General features: G+C 37.6%; 1 protein-coding gene across 17 annotated transcripts in view; it reads right to left on the bottom strand.

Annotated features, from left to right (window-relative positions):
- CADPS (calcium dependent secretion activator) overlaps positions 1 to 20,763 on the bottom strand; it is a gene marked incomplete at both ends in the record, with an annotated part of 442,011 nt that overhangs the window by 86,190 nt on the left and 335,058 nt on the right. For 7 of the 17 annotated variants that reach the window (XM_084246968.1, XM_084246965.1, XM_084246967.1 and 4 more), the window contains 3 exons: positions 4,419 to 4,560; positions 5,338 to 5,494; positions 11,867 to 11,973. In XM_084246968.1, the coding sequence (XP_084103094.1) occupies positions 4,419 to 4,560; positions 5,338 to 5,494; positions 11,867 to 11,973 (406 nt within the window). Of the gene's footprint in view, positions 1 to 4,418; positions 4,561 to 5,337; positions 5,495 to 6,693; positions 6,715 to 10,839; positions 10,849 to 11,866; positions 11,974 to 14,947; positions 15,041 to 20,763 lie in introns of all 17 variants that reach the window. The other 10 variants (XM_084246954.1, XM_084246963.1, XM_084246966.1 and 7 more) reach the window with 4 other exon arrangements.

Genomic DNA, 20,763 nt, shown 5'->3' with positions numbered 1-20,763 from the left:
GCAATCCTAGCAACTGATACATGTTAAAAATTAAACTCATTCATTTCGTAACTCTGTTGAAAAAGGATAGCTCCATTCAAGTCAAAGGGCCCATCCCTGGAACACTGGATTAAAAATTTCTTATCTGTTATTATCACATGGATAAATGCTACAAATATGTGGATATCTCATTTTTACTGAAGGAAATGACTAGCAGTAGTGTCATTCCTTACTTTTAGATTAAATTCTAATCACGATTGTGTCTCCATGCAGACAGGCTATGTTTTAGTCTTCTCACAAAGACTTCTGCTTTCAATTTATGGACAGAATTAGATTTAAGATACAAAATGCTTTCTTTATGAGCTATTTGTTACCAAACATATATACAGTATGTCTTGTCATCTCTTAGCGCTCTGGACATGAAAGCCTCTTGCAGTGCTTATTCTTAGATCTAATCTCTACTTAGGGACATGGGTCCTCTGTAACATCTTTCTAGAGTTTGGGGTGTTCTTTCCCCACCGTGTATTGTGTATTCATAATCACCACCAGCCCCCATCTGCCTTCCTGTGAAATTTGAATACCACCAATATACCATACATCTCTATGTACCTATACTTTATATCTTTATATAACAAGGTTGAGATTTTTTTTTTCTGATTTCCACCTTCCAAGATCCAGTTTTCATCAGCTTGGGAGCTGTAAGCACCTGTTTAGAATGCATGACCTAGAAAATAAAATTCCAAACCACGCAATTTTAGGAGTTCTCAACCGTCTCTCCAAATCTAGGCTTATCTCCTTTATAATCCTTGCTGGTCCTAACCAAGCACTCACTGTTTTGAGTGATACTCTTTTTTTTCTCCTATTTCTACTTTTCCCAGCACCTTTGGCCATATTGAAATCTTATGCTTCAAACTGTTTCCTTCTTGAATCCTTAGCAGAAGTTCATTTCCTTTTACTCTATGCTCTCATAAATCCTTACTATCTTTGTATATTAGTAAATATTTAAAGTAATTTTTCTTGTGTGTTTGTTGATCAGATCCAATTTGATTGAAATTCCCTATTAGGGCGATTTATCTTTTTCTCTTTCCCCTCCCCAAAGACTTCCTATTGGAGTCTTAGAATTTTCAGCTCATATGGGTTCCTTAATAAAATTCAATCAACTGACAAATATTTACTGAGTAGCTGTTAGGTCCTAGAACCTGTTCCAGGTGTTAGGGAGGATGGAGTGATCAAAAATATATATGGGGTGAATATGGAAATTCAGTTTCAAGAATGTCAGCATTAGAAAAGTCTTTGGTAATCAAAGTTCCTGTTTGACAAGAACAGAGGCTCAGGAAGGTCATCTGGTTTCCTCAGGGTCACCCAGGAAGTTACTGGCAGAGTCAGGAGTTCTGACTCCAAGTCCAGTACTTGTCCATTTCATTACCAGCCGCCTACATATTGATGAGGATATCTCTAATTTCTTTAATGAGTCTGAAATAAGAAAATCTGAATAAAGAATATCTTTATGTTTTAGCAAACTCAATCTATTGGTAAATTTGTCTTGTCAGAGGGCTGTTTTTCTTTAATACATTGAATACTATTTTTCTTGAAGTAAGCTCTACAATGCTTACTTCAGTCATTTTACCTAAAATCAAGTGCCTAGACTCTCAACTTTTGAAAAGTGAAAGAAAAGAATGTGATGAATTTACAGAAGATTAGCAAACTAAATCTGTCAGATTTTCATTTGTTGGTAACTTTAATGTTAAGCATTCCAAAAGATCATTCTTTACTTGGGAAAAAAAGAAAAAAAGAAAAATTATTCTGTTCCTTTATCAACCCTTTAAATGGTGGTCAGATGAAAGTTTATACTTTGTCTCTCTTCAAATGGTAGAAGTATATAGAGACTATCTCCTCTTGGCATGTAAGTGTGTCCCTAGGTTCTTTTTACCTTCCATTTTGTGTTGGACATGCTGTAAATCTGTCCCATGTAACATTCCATTTACAAATAGCTAATAAAGAATTTTAACTTCACTTACGTTTTAGTTGGTAATTTTAAGTACCTCTACAAAGTGTGAAATGCATGTACCATTTAGCATGAATTGAACAAAACACAAATATTAATCAATAGCAGAGATGGGAAGAGCAACACAAATAACTCCCCCCCCCCACAATTCTAAATAAAATATTCTCAAGTTATTATTCACAACTATTAATCTTTCACTAATTTTTAGATCTTTAAATTACTGATCCAAGTTAGCCTTTTTTTTTTTTAATTAAAAAATTCCCTAACAAAACACTCCAGGCTAAGGCTTCCTATTGTGAAAATGATTTTGTTTCTCTCTTTTCTTATGATAATATTGTAGGGTATTTAATGCTTCAAAGGAATAACAGTCATTTGCTTAGTTTCTGGAGAATTTAACAGATTGTAAAATGACTTCAGGGACATTATCACAGAACTTCATAACAATTCTCAGACACTGAGTAGGGACATTTAAAAAAAATCAGTTTTGCAGATGAGAAAGCAAGCTCAGAGAGGTCAAATCTTGCATTCTGGCTAGTAAATGGAGGATGAGGCCCCAAGTCTAGGGCTATTTAAGAAATAGTGAAGGATACCAATCATTTCTTCCCATGTGTTGGTAGCGTTAGCCTCCATAATTAAATCCAAATAAGAAATGCTATTTTCAAAATGTGGATATCACTCATTTTAACCTCTTCCTTTTTGCAACTGTTCTCCACAGAACAACAGTTTTGATTGTTGTGAGCATTAAAAAAAGAGACCCTCGTTAATGCCTGATCCTCAAGGTTCCCAGTTTTATTTTCATGAATTAAAAGTCAGCAGGGTCATATCAAGAGACAATTATAAACCTGTGAATACAAAGCTAAAATTTAGATTTCTTGGTTCTTGCAGAGGAAGAGCTACTGCCTACTAACCTGTTGTTAGTGGGTAAGCCAAGAAATTTTTCTTCTGGCTAAGACATGGAAGGGAGGGAGGGTGCTTTGCATTAATTTCTTTTTTCTGTCTCTTATACAAAGTCTTATTCAGTGAAATATCAGATGGTATACCTCAACTCGGAAAATGACTTAAATACCCAAGTCAAAACTTCCAAACTGAGAAAAAGTTGATTGCATGTCTGTTGCACCTGAATGTGGGCTTGTACATACCCTGATTTTGCTCCATAATGGTAGCTACATCCTAAAGAAGTAAAAGACTAGAAAGAACAAGATAATTTTCTTACAAGAAAACAAAAAGGATTCTAACAGAGCAATACCAATATCAGCCATTATTGGGGTTTTCAACCCATACAGGAAAATTCTCTCCATCTAGCATTCCTCCAGTTCTCCAGAAAGGGGAGTGTGAGACAGACCTCTGTTAGCCTTGAGAAACAGCCTTCCCCTCCACCCTTCACTCCATCCCACTGGGAAACAGAGGTGGCACCAAATCAAATAGAATCTAAGATTCGCCAAGTAGTTAAAGAAATCGTCAAATTCACGATCCCCAGGATTTCCTGTATTTGTCTTACAGGATAGGTATCCCATTAAAAAAATGTAGTCAAATACATTCAGGAAACTCTGGGTTAAGCAGAATAAAACAAAGCTCTGAATTACTGTAGTCATAGAGCTTTAAACTATGCTGGTGTGCCTTATGGTTCTGTAGGATACAAGGGTGTGGGGTGGATGAGTGGGGTGTACAGTCAGGTGATGGACAGCAATGTTCTGGTCAACCATAAACCACGTCTGTGTTGATGCTCTGCACCTACAGTCTGGGGGTGCAATAGGTTGTACCATTAGGTTTGTGTGATACACTCTAGGATGTTCACACAATGATGAAATTACCTAACAACGCATTTCTCAGAATGTATCCCTGTAATTAAGTGACACATGACTATATCAAGTTTCCCTAACATATTTGGCCATAAAGTCCTTTTCTTGAGGAGTGTCTCCAAGGCTCACACCAGAAAATGGCAAACTATGGTCCACAGGTCAGCCTTCTGTTTTTGTAAATAAAAGTAAGGGAACACTGGTTCATTTACTTATTTCCTATAGCTGCTTTTGCCACTATTAGAGCAGACTTGAGTAGTTGTGACAGATATCCTAGAGCGTGAAAGCCTAAATATTTACTCTTTGGCCTTAAAGATCCCTAGGGAACACATTTTGGGAAACATCAATACCTATGAATAACACCACCGGAGTGAGACACACAGAACAATTACCACAGACAGATTAAATCCCTTATCCCATATTTATCATGTGCAATAAAACAAGGATTTCATTTCATAAAATATTTCTCAACCTCTTCCACCTCCCATTATGGAAAAGGGTCATACTCGGAAACATATACAAGTTTGTTTTCTGTCCATGCTAACAATGAAAATCACAATACATGATTAATCCACTTTTGACTGACTCTCCAGTCATTTGCACCCAACCTCCTATGGTATCAAAAGAGGTTTCCTTACTTGACTGGTTCCCATGACTCCCGCTCAAAGCCCCTGTGAATGGATTGTGCAATTGAGGACTCCATCAAATCCACATATCTAACCACAAGTGGGGCAAACAGGTCTTGCAGGTGTTTGTGAAATTTTCCATTGCACAAATTATCTAGAACAGATAAGCAGAAGCTTGGTAAGAACCCACAGCTGTGTATTCAACATACAATGTACACACAGAGAAGTCTGTCTTGTACATTAAATATACTCTTTCCACAGAAACGGTAGGGTAGGATGTGGGGGTGGGGTTGCAGGGGTGGGGAAGAAGAGAAGGAAAAGAGTACAGGATTGAAGTTAATGTTGAAATCTGTGTGAAAGGAAAATGGGAGTTAAGAACATTTTATTCATTTGTCCTGCTCTTGTAAAAAGCAAAAATAACAACGACATTGTTTTCCCCACTTTCTGTGCATCACCTCCCTTCCTCTCATAAAGCTACCAAGAAGAAAGAATATTCTGTCCCCACTCCCTTCACTCATCTCTCTCCCTGGGGAGGAAGGTCCACTCTATGGCGATATATTACTAGAAGGTACTCTGAAATGTTGGGAGTGTTATTTAGCTAGAAAAGGTTTTTCCTCTAGAAAGCCTCTTTCAGTAGAAAACTGCAAAATGTAAAAAAGGTTAAGTTAATATTAACTTGTTCCAGAGCAAATAAAAACACACAAGGAAGGGTCCCACTTCACATTGTGTAGGGTTCTTCAGCCTCCTTAAGAATGGGCTTCTCTGCAATCAGACACTTGTTGGAAGATCTAAGATCAGATCTAAGACTATTTTTTAAGTCATAAAATTATGAAGAGCTATAACTGGCCTGTAGTCTGGGATGAAGATGCTTTAGCAATCTGTTCATCTGATCAGTACTTAGGAAGGTCAAATAGTCAAAGATGATACATACAGTCTGTACGGAGAAAATCATTCAGCAGCTGAAACAGTGGAAAACTGTCCCACGTGTCTGGGGGCTGCACCTCTAATGCTGCATCCATGTCCACTGCAAAGAGTGACAGGAACGTCTCGGCATGCTCCACCATCAAGTCTGACCACCACGCAAAGGCCTTTGAAATTTGGCAGAAAAACAACAGATAAACAGGCAATGAGCTTCTCTCTTTGACATCAGATGTGAACTCAAGCCCTCACTGTTAAGATTAAAAGTGCATCCAGCAGGGTTTGGTAATTGTATTGTAAAGAGAACAGCATTTTGATACAATTGTGCCTCTGTGTATCCAAAGGCAATGTTTTCCACAATTCCAGGCCTGCCTTTAGAAAGTCTTTACTCTGATCTGTGGGTCAGAGGTTGCAGCTGTAAAAATGACAGACGTGGAACTTCTGTTCAGTTTACAATAACTTGGTATGTGTAGAGTCATGCTCTTTAGCATTGTTGTTGGCTAGTTCTTGTTCTAAGATATTAGAATTTGGGAGTTTCTTCACTGTGTTTATGGGTTTTCTGCTGGTCTAACTTGAAAATTTGCAATTATTATTTACTCATTACACATCTGGGGTTTAATTGTCTTATGCTCTCATACAAGGTCAGTGACTTACGTTTCCCTACACATTGGAAGGGTTACTCCTATTTCATACCAAGTCAAAGGAAACCATTGCTGAAGTTATCATAAAACTTTTGAGTCAAAAATCTCTAAGCAAGGAGCCTCGGGTTTTGTATCCTGTCCATAGAAAAGTTCAGGTTTAAGCTGGAGACACTCAGTAAGACTAGGACTTACTTTTCTGGGGATTGGACACATATGTACATTGAAAACCAAAAAATATCAGTGAAGTAACTCATTTTCATGCACGTGGGTCCTTGGAAATCATTGTGCAGGGTCTCAGGGGCGACATTCACATCGGACTAGGCCAGATGTGAATGCAATTCAAAGGCATGCATGCATGTTGACTAATCATTTCTGGCAGGGAGCATGCAGAATGAGTGGCGGTGTCAACAGGCCCTTTTTTGCCGATTTCAAAGAGAGCAGAAAAACAAAAACAAACCGCCAGCCCCATCTTGTCCCCCACGTCCCCACCCAATGCCGTAAAGTATTTACATTGGAAACACTTTCTGGAGCATTCACCAAAAAAAAAAAAAAAAAAATGGGAAGGCGTTTGGAAACATGGAAGATGATTATGGAAATAATTCCATAAATGAGTGTTTGATGGCCAAGCTTTTCTGTGATCTATTAGTTATCTGGGGATATTCTAACAGCCACTAGGAGGCAGGCTGGGTGTCCACCTCTCTGCTTTCATGAGATTTCATTTTACTTACTTCTCCTTTATCAACATGTGGCTGGTTTGCAAATTAAATGGAAAAAATCAAGTCATGGACCATTCTGCAAGGCCAACTTGACTGGAAATAGACACCTGCTGTTTCCATTTTAATTTACAGTAAAACCTCACTGATGCAGAGTAATGGGAGAGGACAGATACCAGTCTGCAGCAAAAAAGCCTATATTATTGGACTTTCTAAAAAAGGTATCATTTTGCTGCTTTTAAATGCAATCTGTACATGGTCACCGAAGTAAAAGGCATTCTTTAGGAACTGTATGGATATGTCATAAATGTAAAAGATTTTTAAAAAACTGCTAATAATTATAAACAAATTGATCTATAAAGTGAAGTCAGAGGTAGACCATGTAATTTCAGAAATGAGGGATGAAACTTGTAAGAAAAGCCCTTAGAATTTCCAGAAAAAGTTGAGATCATGTGAAACATTTTACTTAAGAAAAATGAAAAGAGCCACATCTGCAACTGAATTCAGAAATCAAGTATTTGGGTCTGAATCGATGAGGTTTTATTGTAGTTTTACAAACTGTGGATGAGAGCCCTGGGGTTTGGGGCTTGCTCCACTGACTTCCAGGTTAAATCCAGCAGAGGAAGAAATCCTCCATCCCACCCCAGTTCTCCCAGTCATCTACCTTTCAGGCAGAGACCTACTAAACATTGAAACTTGCTAGAGTTCCACTCCCACCCCCAGACTTATATGGAAAAATGGATCTCATCAATCCTGAGGCAGAATATTTGCAAAATTCAAAGGCAAGCCAAATGTTGGTTGGCACTTATTCTTTAGTTATTTGACTAGCTTTACAACTTCAGGGTAAGTCCAAGGAAAACAGTTAGTGGGCAGGCTCAGGTGCCTTCCCAGATTTTGCTCTAGAGTGACAGAAAACAAAACAAAAAAATCAACCCAAGCACTTAGGCTTGAAATTCAACATTTCTTACCCAACCTTATACCTGGTTCTTACCAGCTTTATTTAAAAGTTACAAACCAGAGCCCATAATAAACATCCACTTCCACTATCTATATAGAACTTAATCCATGGTTGAAACAACACATCATTGAGCAATTATCTACAAATGTATTAATAATATATATTATACATAATATATATGTATCATCACAAAGAATAATGACTACTTTTATGGGAATTTTCACTATTGAAGTCTGGCATATGAATTTAAGATTCCAGTGAACTAAGAAAATTCAAATATTTGGTTGTAGAAGAAGTGAAGGTCATTCCAGGTAATTCTTTCAGAACCTCATAAACAAAACCTGATTTTCTGAGGAGAAAAAGATTCTGGCAAGAACAATAACAGCCAACCAAAAAGTCATATCATAATTTTCAATAAAATGAACAGTCTATATGATTGGTGTAGCAAGGCAGGCTTTATAAAAAAAAACCACACAAATTTGTTTATTTTTGCTTGCTTGATAGGTGAATGCTATTTGTACTTGCGTTAACTCAATTTTTGTGGGTATCTGAAGTCTTTAGAAAGACAATAACAAATAATACATTGGTTTTTAAATACTTACCCAGTGCTTTTCAATATTCAAAGGCTTTAGGGGTACAGCTACCACATGGAACACACGATCTATTTTGTTCACAAACTACATATATATATGTACCCCTCTCTATAACACAATACATATATACATATACATACGTATACATAGAGAGAGAGATTGGAAAGGTGAAGAAACAATGCATGAAGGCATAATTTGTGTTTGTGTATGAGTGTGTGTGTGTGCACGTTTGTGAATGCTTTCAGCTCTGAGAGAAGAATTAAGGTGTAATTAAGAGATAAAAGTGACAACTCTAGAACATACTGTACATGTGTATGTAGATGAGGAATTCTTAGCTAGTGGGCCTTTTTTTTTTCCTCCCAGGACATTTACTTACTTCATATTGAAATTAAAATGCTTTTAAGGATTATTGTTTACTGATGGGTGTGTGTATGTGTCTATTTGTCACTTTCATTTGTATACTGTCACCAAATAGCACAGCTGCATAGCCAAAATCCAATGCATAGACTTTAGTGTCTTTTTAGAGTTCATTGAGCACACAGATAATACGGTAGTGAGTGCTGATCAGTAGAAAAACATGTCCATACTTCATTCTTTTAGCAGCAAAATCTTCATCTTTAGTGTCCAAGACAAGTTGGATGGGTTCGGCTATAGCCTAGTGGCTCTTGATTCAGCTGTGCCCTGAAATCAGCTGGGTAGCTTTAAAAATCACCATTTCTCAATATCCTCCCTGCTGTGAGATTTTGATGAACTGATCTGATAGACCAGGGGTGGGACTGGGCCAAGAGATCCTCAGATACTGCAATCTGTATGTGAACTTGAGGACAGAGGATGGCTCTTTTCTGGGCCATTCCACCTTGAAACAAACCCACTCTCCTCTCAACATATTCAGTCTGCATCACTCATTTGGTGGATCTACATAGGGTTATCCTTTCTATGATTATATTTATAGGTTTTGTTTTCTTAGCAAATTGTTCATAGTATTATTTAATAGCTAGGCTTTGTTGAATGCTTACTTTGTGCTGGCATAATACCAGATGCTTTACTTATTGTGGCCTTCTATCCTCACAATGATGCTCTGAGACGGATGCTATCATTATCTCTAATTTACAGGACAAGAAAGGCTAAGTAAACAGGTGGAGTTTATAAAGCAAGAAAGAGGCAAAGTTGGAATTCATCATGCTCTGACATTTTTGTCAAAGAACCCAAGCTGCTGGTCACTGCCTTCTATTGTTTCAAGAACCACCAAAGGAGTTCCCTAAACATTCAGCAGATAGGTAACTTCAGATTAAGTAATGAGATTTTGAGACTGGGTGAAATTACTAATGTGAGAAATAATCCTGCACATTTCTTCAAAAGCTAACTGTTGCCGATTAGTACACTGAGGTTTTCATTCTTACTTCTTTAGTAAATAAGAACAGAACTGAATTTATTTCTACCCTATATATTTTCCTTGACTGGCTCTGAATATGTAAGATTAAAGTACTTTCGTGGTAATGATTATTAGGCAAGTTTAAGATAATGATTAGAACTTAGAAAAAAAATGCTTTTTGGAAAAGTGAAAAAAAAATGCATTCTTTGGAATACTGACTTTCCTTTGGTATCTCTTTTGAGTTAATTTTGGAAAAATATCCATTATTTCTTAGCCTATAGCAACCTCAAAAGAACTTGATTAGATCAAGCATATTTGTACTTTTCCTTCGATTCTTCTCTTAAAATCACACTGTGATTATATCCATGTCTTCTTTATAGGCATGTCTTCAAAATGTGTAGACTTGGTTTTACCTCGTGAGAAAAGTTTCAGCCACTCAAATCAGGGACAGCTCAGAACCCGTTTACCCTTCTGGATACAATTTTGAGGATACCCAGAAAGAACATACTTACCATCATTTTAACCCCAAATGCCTCCAATCTGAAAAGACCATCATATATTGATAGGATAGAGCAGAAAAAAAAAAAACAAACAACTAGCCTAACTAAATTTCATGTTCCTGTAGTTCACTCTTAGTTGCTATGTTTGCAGATTGTTGATTTGTCCTCTCGTCTCTCTCCCGGTTCTACATTGCTGCAGGAGTTTGTGATAACTGGGAGCTGCAGGAGTTTGTAATAACTGCCTCAAGGGGTCTGTACCCATTCCCAGAGGGTTTGGGGGAAATAATAATTCTTTGGCACTCTCTCTATATATAAATACTGTATATATGATTCACATACAGACAGTTGTAGAGGAAGATTAGTATCACTCTGGTTAGCTATTGGTTACTACATTTGGCACTGGTCTGCTATAATAAAGGTAGGTACAGACAGACATAGGAAACTATGACAGGCTAAGGACAGAATCAAGGCAGATAGGAGGCATCTACTGGGATGTAACTGCAGTTGTGGTTAAGTATATCGATTGCTTCATGCAAGCACAAGAGAATCACCCACGTTTACCCTGCTGTGGAGGGCCACCCATTTCACAAGCAGTCCACTGGAAGTTGCTGTTACATTCCTTGGGTCAGTGTTAGAAAGCAGGAGCACCCAGGAAAAGTCCCATTAGAAGACATGTACTGGAAGGGCATGCACAGACTATGAAGGCAGGTGGCTGGCTCATTCGGTTTAGTCACATACCTCTTTTCCCTGTCACGATCAGCCAAGATTGAGTGGAACAGTAGAAAAACAGGGAGGAAATTTAAATATGCAATCAGGTATCAGCTGGGATGATGGATTTATGGTGTATTATATATTATTTAACTACACTGTCAATTTTCATTTAGTCATGGGATTGATCATTGTAGGTGTTTGAGAAATTACTTTTAGGGAATTTCTTTTTCCCCTTACGCTGTATATTTGAATGTAGAAGAAAAGTGAGAATTAGTATAATTTTTCAAAAAGGTAAATTTAAGAGAGAGGAGTTTAAATCTCAGTTTTGAAGCAAGCAGTTTTGAAACAAAATACAATATTTTGACCATAATGAAATCCTGGAATTTTTCTTAGAAGGATTAGCTTCAGTTAAGTCTTTACAGGTTTGGCATTTAGTTAGCCTTGAAATCCCTTGGTTTATAATTATGATCGAAATGATCATTTTGACCGTGGTTAGTAAAAAAAAAGGAAGTTTCTTTATTTAATGTATGCTGGTGAACTGACAAGTTGAACAACAGAGAATAATTTGCTTCTTTCATTATGTTGGGTGACCTGGATCATCTAAGGTTAATGAATAAAGACTCTAATACAAGCAGAGTGAGTTACAGAGATAAATTTTAAAAGATGGCCTGTGAGCCACACACCAAAATAAATAAATAAAAACAACAGTGGTGGCAACAAAAACAACCACAAAAGACCAAAAAGCATTTTGTGTGTCTTGGACAATAACCATATGCTGCTTGAATAATTAGCTTTATAAAATATACTCACCTCTTTTTCTTGTTGTTAGAAACATCTGAAAACTTAAGCTTGTGTAATATGCAACCACTTTGTGGTTGTTTTTAAACAACCTTCCAAAGGCTTCTCCTTGCAAAACTTCCACTTTCATTCTTTTTGCAAGTCCAGTTAAAAGAAAAGGGGTGTTAAGGCATCTTATTCACAACATCACCAGTAGAATCAGTTCTGCAACCTCAGCTAATGAGACCAAGGGACATTTCCCACCACACCTGCTCACCTCTGCATGGTGCTCCTCATTTTGCTGAAGAACTTCAATGACTAGTTCAGCAAGACGTATTGTGTCTTCAAGCTTTTTGGCAGGAGTGATTAACCGGCCTACATTTTCTGTAGTACAAGAATTTGTGTTAAAATTCAGTGAAAGAGGCAGGCTAATTTTGTGGACATTAGAACAAGTGGATAAAAAATTTCAAATAGTTATTAATTTTTCTAAAAAGTTTCATGCAAATGTTAAGTGCCATGTAATTAGTAATGAGCAAACCATAAAGCCATTTTATTATTATCACCATCATCATTATGATACATGTTAAGAAAAGCAGTGCTCCAGCTTCAAATTTGCATATTAAGTTATAAAGTCTGACAGCCCATTTCAAATGTAGTGACATTTATACACACATTCTTTAAAGACAGCATACATGTACTATCTTATATCACTCTAGGCTGCGTTCTTGCTGCCTGAAGTGGGAAGATGTAATAGAAGTTTAATCTTGACTGCTGCTATATTTGTTCCCTGACTTTGTCCCTTAACAGTCAATACAATAACATTGTTTTTCATTATAGGTCTACATTTATCAGGTATAGGAAAATTCATTTTTAAAGAGCAGCTTCAAAGGTCTGACTGTTCTAAAGTTGTCCATGGGGGAAGACTGGAAAGTAATAGATATTTCTGAACCTTTAGATAGAAGGCAGGATAGAATTATTGAAATGTTGTTGGGGGTAGGTTATTGGCTAAAGTAATGGCACTTTGTGCCACTGGTTTAAACAATTGAAATTTTATCAGTTATTTGGCAACAATGTAGTTCAAGCTTTTGTTTTTGTGCTTCTATAGTATTGAAAGGATTGCATTTTTATCAGACTCAAGAATGGACAGTACCTTGGTTTCTGTGGCATCTACTTTAATGCTAAGTTGCCATTGTTTGACAATGTCATTACTTGGCTAAAAATTACAAACTTTTTGGGGGGTAAGTAGATGGGGGAAGAGTAAAATTTTAAAAATATAAATTTTTGTTTAGTCATTGAAATTTCCTGAAATCAATCAGTTTTGAACATACAGAGGAACTTGTATTCCATGCTTCCAACCTTGAGCCTCAGTCACTGAGGTCACATTAGGGTATAATGGCAATAAGGATCAGTTAGCACAGGTGCTTAAATAAATACATAAGAGCCCCTAATTTAAAAAAAAGCACACTTCATTATTTTTCCTTTATTTGTTAGACAGGAAATGAACATGGCAGATGATTGGTAATTTAGGATTTAATAATTCTAAATAGTGACACACTATGCAAAAAAGAGTGTTTCAGCTTGTGGGAGTTAAGAGTGAAGTATAGACCGAGTAAGGTTACTGAGGTGTTGAAAGTTCTAGTCCAACAAGACCCGGTGATTGATGTGAAAATGAGTTTTCTGTATTCAGGACAATGGAAAGTTCCAATGCTTTCCACTTGAGTACTGCACTCAAGTAAAAATGTGGTTGGAAATGGTTAGGGAATGAAGGTGGGAGCTGTAGAGCATACAAATATTCTCAGATCAGAGAGAGAATATGATACACTCTGAGTAAGGAGAGGTGTGGAGTTTAGGGGCTGATTGAATTATCTGGTCCAGAGCAATAAATGTTTGCAGAAAGGACGAGTGACAAGATTGATTTCTGTATTTTGGGGGCATCTGGCCTATTTATAATCATAAATAGATAATCATAATTTCATTAGTAGGCTTTCAGGCATTTCTACAAACATACTGTGTATATATGTTTGGGTAATATGTGTAGAGTGAGGTATTTGCATTTTGATAGTAAATATGCATAGGCTATTTTTTATTAGTTGGTATTCACATTTACACATCAATTTGCAAATTCCTCATCCTATGCTTATTACCCATTTGACACATACACCCACATACACACATCACATACTTACATACATTTTCTAGTAACCAGACAGGCCTGCACATTAATACAAATCTGCAGGAAATCCCAGTTGGGGCACATCTTTGAAATCTCTTGCTTTAAAAATAGAGAGCATTGTCCTTTTGGGTGGACTACTCACCAAATGTAAGGGAATTCTAGTTGTGCATAACATATGATGCAGAGATGAAACAATTCCCACCAATCATTTTATGAACTTTAAAAAAAACTGTGAATGATTTTTACATGTGGAGAAATCCAAAGATGCTTAAGCTAGGACCACCTGAAGATTTGTTTTAATATGCAGTACTCTTAGATTGACTACAATATTTATCGATGGATACACATACAGTGTGTATGTGCACGTAGTCATTCTGAGTTTGTGCACATGCACGCAGATATGTGTATGCCTGATGTATATATACAGACAGTATGTTTAATAAAACCTTTTGTAATTTTACTTTAACATGCAACCATTAAAGTTGGCAGGTTAGGGATCCTTTCATCTAAAATACTTGATCTTCCAATTAACCCATGTAGCCAGACTTTCTTTTATTACTAATTAGCTGCAATTGCATTACCTATAGATTAAGCCATTTCATTGAAACCCAATATATTTTTCTCTTTATCTGCAGAGCTGACTAGCTAAATGGCAAAAATGGTATCAATGTGACTTCTCTAAGATGTTGTCTTTAAAGAAAACATTGTGCAAAATCCTCTAGCACCTCCTCCCTCCCCCCAACAGAGGTCAAGGAGAAATTTGTGCTTAGAAATGAATTTTTTGTCACTTCTGCTGTCCTTAGATGTATTGCAATAGCCCTATCACCCAATCTCACATTAGCTGGAGCACTGACTAAATATACAATATACTGAGTAAACATTTCATACAACAGAATTGAAGCTCATAACATATAAAAAAAATCATGCAAAATGTTATGCAACAACAATGTTATTTTGTGCTGACATTGAGATTTGAAAATGTTGCATATGTCAGACATAGCTAGACAAAAAGATGTGGACATTTGGAAATAAATGCTTTCTTTCGAGTCTCTCAAAACCTATAGTGTCAAACTCGAGAGCCTCAGTGTAGTAGTCTAAACCGAGACAAAATTTCAAGAAAATGAACAGAAAAGCAAACTAAACTAGAAAGCTGCCAAGTAAGGAAAGGTAAGGAGTTTACAGTACTTGACTTTGGCCTAGGCATGCCTTTGAGCCTCTGATATAACATGCTGGTCTGCGTTTGGGTGAGTGGAGGAGGCCCAGGAGGTGACCGGGGAGCTGCTCAGGTGAATGAAGAGAAACAGTGAAAAAGTAAAGAGACAAAGTGACTTTTAACAAAGGGTGAAAAAGTAAGATGATGAACTCTGAAAAGAACAACCAACCAAGCAAAAATGATACCAACGGAGAGTTGCTGCTGTCTTGGTGTTACCACAACATTACAGAGATATGACATTGTTTGACAATGGACCCAACTCTTACCAGTGTCACCAGCACCAACCTACTGAGACACTCAGAGGCTGAATGCAAGTGCTGGATGTCTTTTTCCAAATGAATACACGGGAAGGACGGAGGCGGCATCATTGACGGAAAGAAGAGACATTTTTGTACAATAAAGAACACCTATATGTTAACAGTGGCTTCCTCCTTCCAGATGACCAGAAATATGACTTGATGTATTCAGAGTTGGAAGAGCTGGTTTCTCATCCTAATAAGCTACTTAATGTCCATGTAACCTTTCATATTCTACATCAGCCTTCCTGTGCTTCGGTTTCCTTATCTATAAATTGAGACTATATCTTTTTGAGTGTTCCTCGCAGGATTGCTGATGAGGGAAAATAAAACAATGCACAGGACAGGTCTCTGTAAAGTGCCTAGGGTGCCTGCAAATGTTTATCGTTATCGCCAACATTGTGAGAAGGCAGCAGCAATTAATTGCTTTGCAAAAGCAGATGAAGGGCCGTTATTAGTTCAAGTGAGCTAGGGAATATTCTTGTTCCCTTTGTGGAATTTCAACATGTCAAAATCTGTCATTTTGGGGAAAAATGTGTGGTATCTGATTGTTTCCAGCTCATTTAATTATTTTCAATTTGGAATTCTCATGGCTTTTATATTGTGGGTTGAATCATATATAAAAACTTGCCAGCTTATCAAATATGTTACTTGCTATTCCAAATGTTAGAATACCGTAATCAGCACTTGACCCATCTGTCATGTGGTTTACAATATCAGCACAGCAAACATCCTACAACAATAGCCTCTCCTTCCATACAGGCACAGAGCACTGTCAGCTTCTACAGTTCTCTCTCTTTAATGAGTGTCTCATTAACCCTGGACCTGCTCTTTTCTAATAGTTCTCATTTATAAAGCAATCTGTATGGTGAGAGGGACAGACTCCACTGCCAAGTTTGCTTGAATTTTCAATGGGGAAAAGGAATTTCACTGCAGGCTTATAGGAGATGGAATTCTAGCAACATTATTTTTTAAAAGGTTGAGAAATAAGGATAAACATAATATTCTGGCAAAACCATCTTTTAAAACCAAAAGTTGATGAGATCCTTTTCTTGCAGGACCAGCTCAATGCTTTGAATACAGTACTAAAAAAAATAATTACCAGTTTGCTCTTCTTTAGATCTTTTGTTTAGGAAAAATTGGGTATAAATAGAATTTGGAAAAATCAGTTTTAAATGACAGCTAAAGAAAGGCAAGTATTCACTCTTTCATTAGAAAAAAGGACTCTATTTTACATTTTGTTAAAATCTGATTTTTTACTGACTGTGCCAGGAGTTGGGTAAATCTCTGAATGTACACCCTCATGGCCCTTTCCATAAATGTGTGTCAGCTGAGTGTGCAATTCTCCTGGAAACCCCTTACTTACACTCACCCAGATAACAACCGATGTATAGAAACACTCAATCTGGAGGTTCTTAAAACAATCAAATGTCCCCAGACTGATCCATAACCCATGAGACAAGAGATACATGTTTCAGCTCAATGGGTCTTGATGAGAAATTCATAAAGAGATTCCCTCCTGCCAACTGTCTGTCCAGAATTCTGACAGTGAGGTTTGCCACCAGAGAAAACAAGCTCCCTATTTTTTTTCTCCTCACAGAGCAAAACAAAAACATCATACCTTGGTTTCCAACTTCATTTACTCAATTACCATTGCTCATGTTTACACAATTAAATCTGCTTGGCTTCCAGAGAGAGTTAAATGTGACTGCAGAAAAACAAAAAGAGAATTCCTCTGCATGCTCAGCTAAGCCAAGGAAGAGAAGCATCCAGGAGTGAGAGACACTCCAATTAGCCCTTAAATAACCTGACCATTTCTGGTTCCAGCAAGAGAATTGGCCAGTCCCTGAAATATTCTATGAGAGATATGACTGATGGAAATCCTACTTGCTACCAAGTCCTAACCTACTGATGTTCACGGAAGATGCCAGGGTTTGTACTATAATATTATTGAAAATAACTAGTCGTAGCAATTTCCTGTGATTTGGGGGTAGAGGAGGAACAGAAAGCTAAACAGGGAGCTACACCACATTTCCCACAGTACTTTCCTAAGTACTCTGAAAGCCTTCTAAATTGATGGGTCCATTGACCATACATTTAATTCAGGGTTAAAATTCAACACCTTTTCTCTAGTGGGGTTTTTCCATTACATATTTTTGATCCACTTGCATTGTCATCACTTCCTTTCAGAAGATTCTATCCCCGGGATGGTTTAAATGTATGGTAATAAAGATTTGGATGAAACATAGATCATTGTCTCTACTCTCTTCATTGCAGTCATTTTTGTATCATCTCCATACGAAGATGGGTGGTATGGCTAATCCATTCTACCCCTAAATATTTCTTGATATTATCTCCCTTTTTTTCAGTTCACGTGCCTATACTCTCGCTGAGGAGATAGACTTGTGACTTTAGTTTTATCATTTCCAACTCAAAAATTGCTGAAGACTCCAAATCAGCCTTAGTCCTTTTTCTCCTGCAGTTCATTGTCCACACAGCAAACAGAATACCTCTGTAAAATACCTGAACCTGTCAGACTCCTGCTCAAAAGCCTTTAAGAGACCCCCTTGATAACAAGTTATGGCTTCAAATGTCAGAACGAGTGGGCCTTCAAAACAAAGGCCCACCTCCTCTACTGATACCTCTACATAGGCATGTATTGCCCCCAGTAATAGCAATTATATTTATCTCTGTCTTTCCTGCTGCCCCCTGAATTATGTATTTCTAAGGGCTAGAACAATGCCTGGCACAGGGCTGGTCCTCAAATACTGGTGGAAGGAAATCCTCAGTGATACTGCCTGATGCCATGCTTTCATGAGAAAGCAAGTGCTCTCTGGTCATAATACAGTCATGTGTTCCAAACAATATTTAGGTAAATGAGGAATTGCACAAATGGTGCTGGTACTAACAGGCTATATTCTAGGGTCTAAGAGTATAGTAGGCTGTATCATCTAGCTTTGTGTAATTGCATGCTATGATACTCACAATGATGAAACCACCTAAGAACTTATTTCTTGGAATGCAGCCCCATCCTCAGGTATGTATGACTGTATGATATAAACCACACTATTTTTTCTCTCTTAACCTGCTTACTTAATCAACCTACTAAGCTGAATGGTTAAATAGCAAGCATTACAACTTAAGCTTTCAAACAAGAGAACAACTTCAGGTGTCTTAATGTAAGTAAATGTGACTTAAAATAATTAAAAATAGTTTTTATTTCAATTAACCTAAATGTATCCACAAGGAAGAAATAATACTTCTGTAATTTTTTTCTTCACCAATTTGGCATCTTTGTATTCCAAGTTTTGTCCCTATGATGGAGTTACTGCACCTAATTCTGGACAGACATGGTAGTACTAGTCCCACAGTTACCCTTGTATGTGCAGACACCTTCCTCATGGGCTTGCCTATTCCCCTCTCCACCGGGTCATTGTTGGAATGTCAAGCAATGTTTCCCACAGGGGCAGACATGCAAGCCAAGTCTGGTCAATCACAGCACCCCATACCACCACAGGTATGACTGGCTCAGAGATTAACATGGGACCCAGGCTGGGTCAGTGAGACACAGGCTGGGTCTTCTCTGGATTTTATCCAGTTCCTTGGAAAGTAAAGCTCTTTTTCTTTTATCAGGGTCATTAACTAAGATAAAAGCCTACTCCTTCTGAGGCTATGCTGCTCCCCTACTCCCTTCCCTGACCCCCAGTCACATTAAAGAGTACCTCAGGAGCTGGAGATAGCAAAACACATGAAAATATTTTAGCCCTGGGTCTAGATCCTCTATGAATTTCCTAGCTACATGGGCCCCAAATTCCCTTTTCTTGCCAAATCTACGTTTTAACACTATCCCCAGGTATCTGTTTGAATGTTAATTTTGAGAGGCACTGTTACATATTCTACTTCTGAAATCAATTCGAATGCCTAATGTATGCATTTGGATTTGGAAGTATCCTTTTAAAATAAACGATAACAGCACATATATATTTACAAAATGAGTAATTACTGTATGCCAAGCACTGTGCTCATAGTTTTATTTGGAATATGTATTTTAAACTTTTTGAAGAAAACAAAATTCTTCATGAGCAGCCATTATCAGCTTAGTTTACAAATAATAATAGTGAGACTTAATAAGGAGGTTAAAAAATTTATGGGAGGGGCCTCCCCTGGTGGCACAGCGGTTGAGCGCTGGGCTGCGAAACTGCCCGCAGCCTCTGCAGTGCCGGTTCAATCCCTGGCCACCTGTGAGGGTCCCACATGGCGCACAGACCTCTCCTGCCGCCCACTGCTCCCCTCAGCTGTGTTTTCAGTCCTTCTGCCTGTTCTGCTCCCGGCCCTGGCTCTGGTGAATTCTCTCACCCTCCCGCACTTCTAACTGTACCCAGTGCTTATATGAATAAATAAATAAATCTAAAAAAAAAAATTATGGGAGCCATAATAGTGATTAAAATTTTTGGTGTAACTAATTCTGAGTCCCCAGGCTGGTTCTGAGGTAGTGTTTTCTCAGAGTTGTACATATAGGATTCCAATATGTGGACACTGGATGTCATTAGCTGTCATACTGGAAGCTAAAATCAGTTAATTGATTGTAGGTGGGGCCAGTATCTCTTGCTGAAAGAAAGAGATTCCCCCATCCGTCAAATGAAGGTTTGGGATTAGATGATTGCGAGAAACCCCTTTTTGGTGTCAGGATTTTATGGCTAACAAATTGTTAGTGTTTCATAGCACAGAAGTTGGAAGTGTGGGATTTGGAATTAAGTTTATGTTGAGATTCTGCCTCCTCAGATTCAATCAGTTGAGTAACCTTGAACAAGATGCTCAACATCTCTCTACTTTAAGATATCCGTACACAAAAGAGTGATTTCTTACTTCACTGAGAGTAAGAGGCACAACTTAACATTTTCAAAATTTACATTTTAGATTTGGTGGTGTGTCATAACTTAGTTGGCAGCCCTGTTTTATTCTTCGGAGTACAAAAATGAATGGTGTCTCTTATGCTTGATGGCCTTTCTGATACAATGAACTACGATAATATAATACAGAGTTGTGAGAATTAAATGAGACATGCATGTAACTTTATAGCACATACTAAATTCTCAATAAATGACAGACATTATCATCACCAGCAGCTACTTCATATCTTTTTGTCTAGTAGAAGAGACACTAGTAACAGTTATTGGCTCATGGTCTATTTTGTTTTTCTTTCTTTCCCCCAAATCCTCCTTGATAACAGTGATTGAAACATGTTTCTGAGACACTAATCTGCAGAATAATCATGAAAACAAAAATAAAAAGAGAAACATTTAGTTTCTTGTATAAATGACAGGCAGTGTGGGATGGTTCCCACACTGGAAAGTTCTAGACTTTGCTGAGTTGGAATTGCCTGTCCTGGTCTCTAGGGCAACACACATTGTGTGTTGTGAGTATTGCAAGCTTGGTTGTCTTTTCTTCTCCTTCAAAAGGTCTTGGACCTGTAGGAGGTTTGACTGGAGACA

Source organism: Talpa europaea (assembly GCF_964194135.1).
Source record: "Talpa europaea genome assembly, chromosome: 11".
In the NCBI taxonomy this organism is placed as follows: Eukaryota; Metazoa; Chordata; class Mammalia; order Eulipotyphla; family Talpidae; genus Talpa; species Talpa europaea.
The sequence above is the reverse complement of the archived record's forward strand: the minus strand, read 5'-3'. Positions and strand labels throughout refer to the sequence as shown.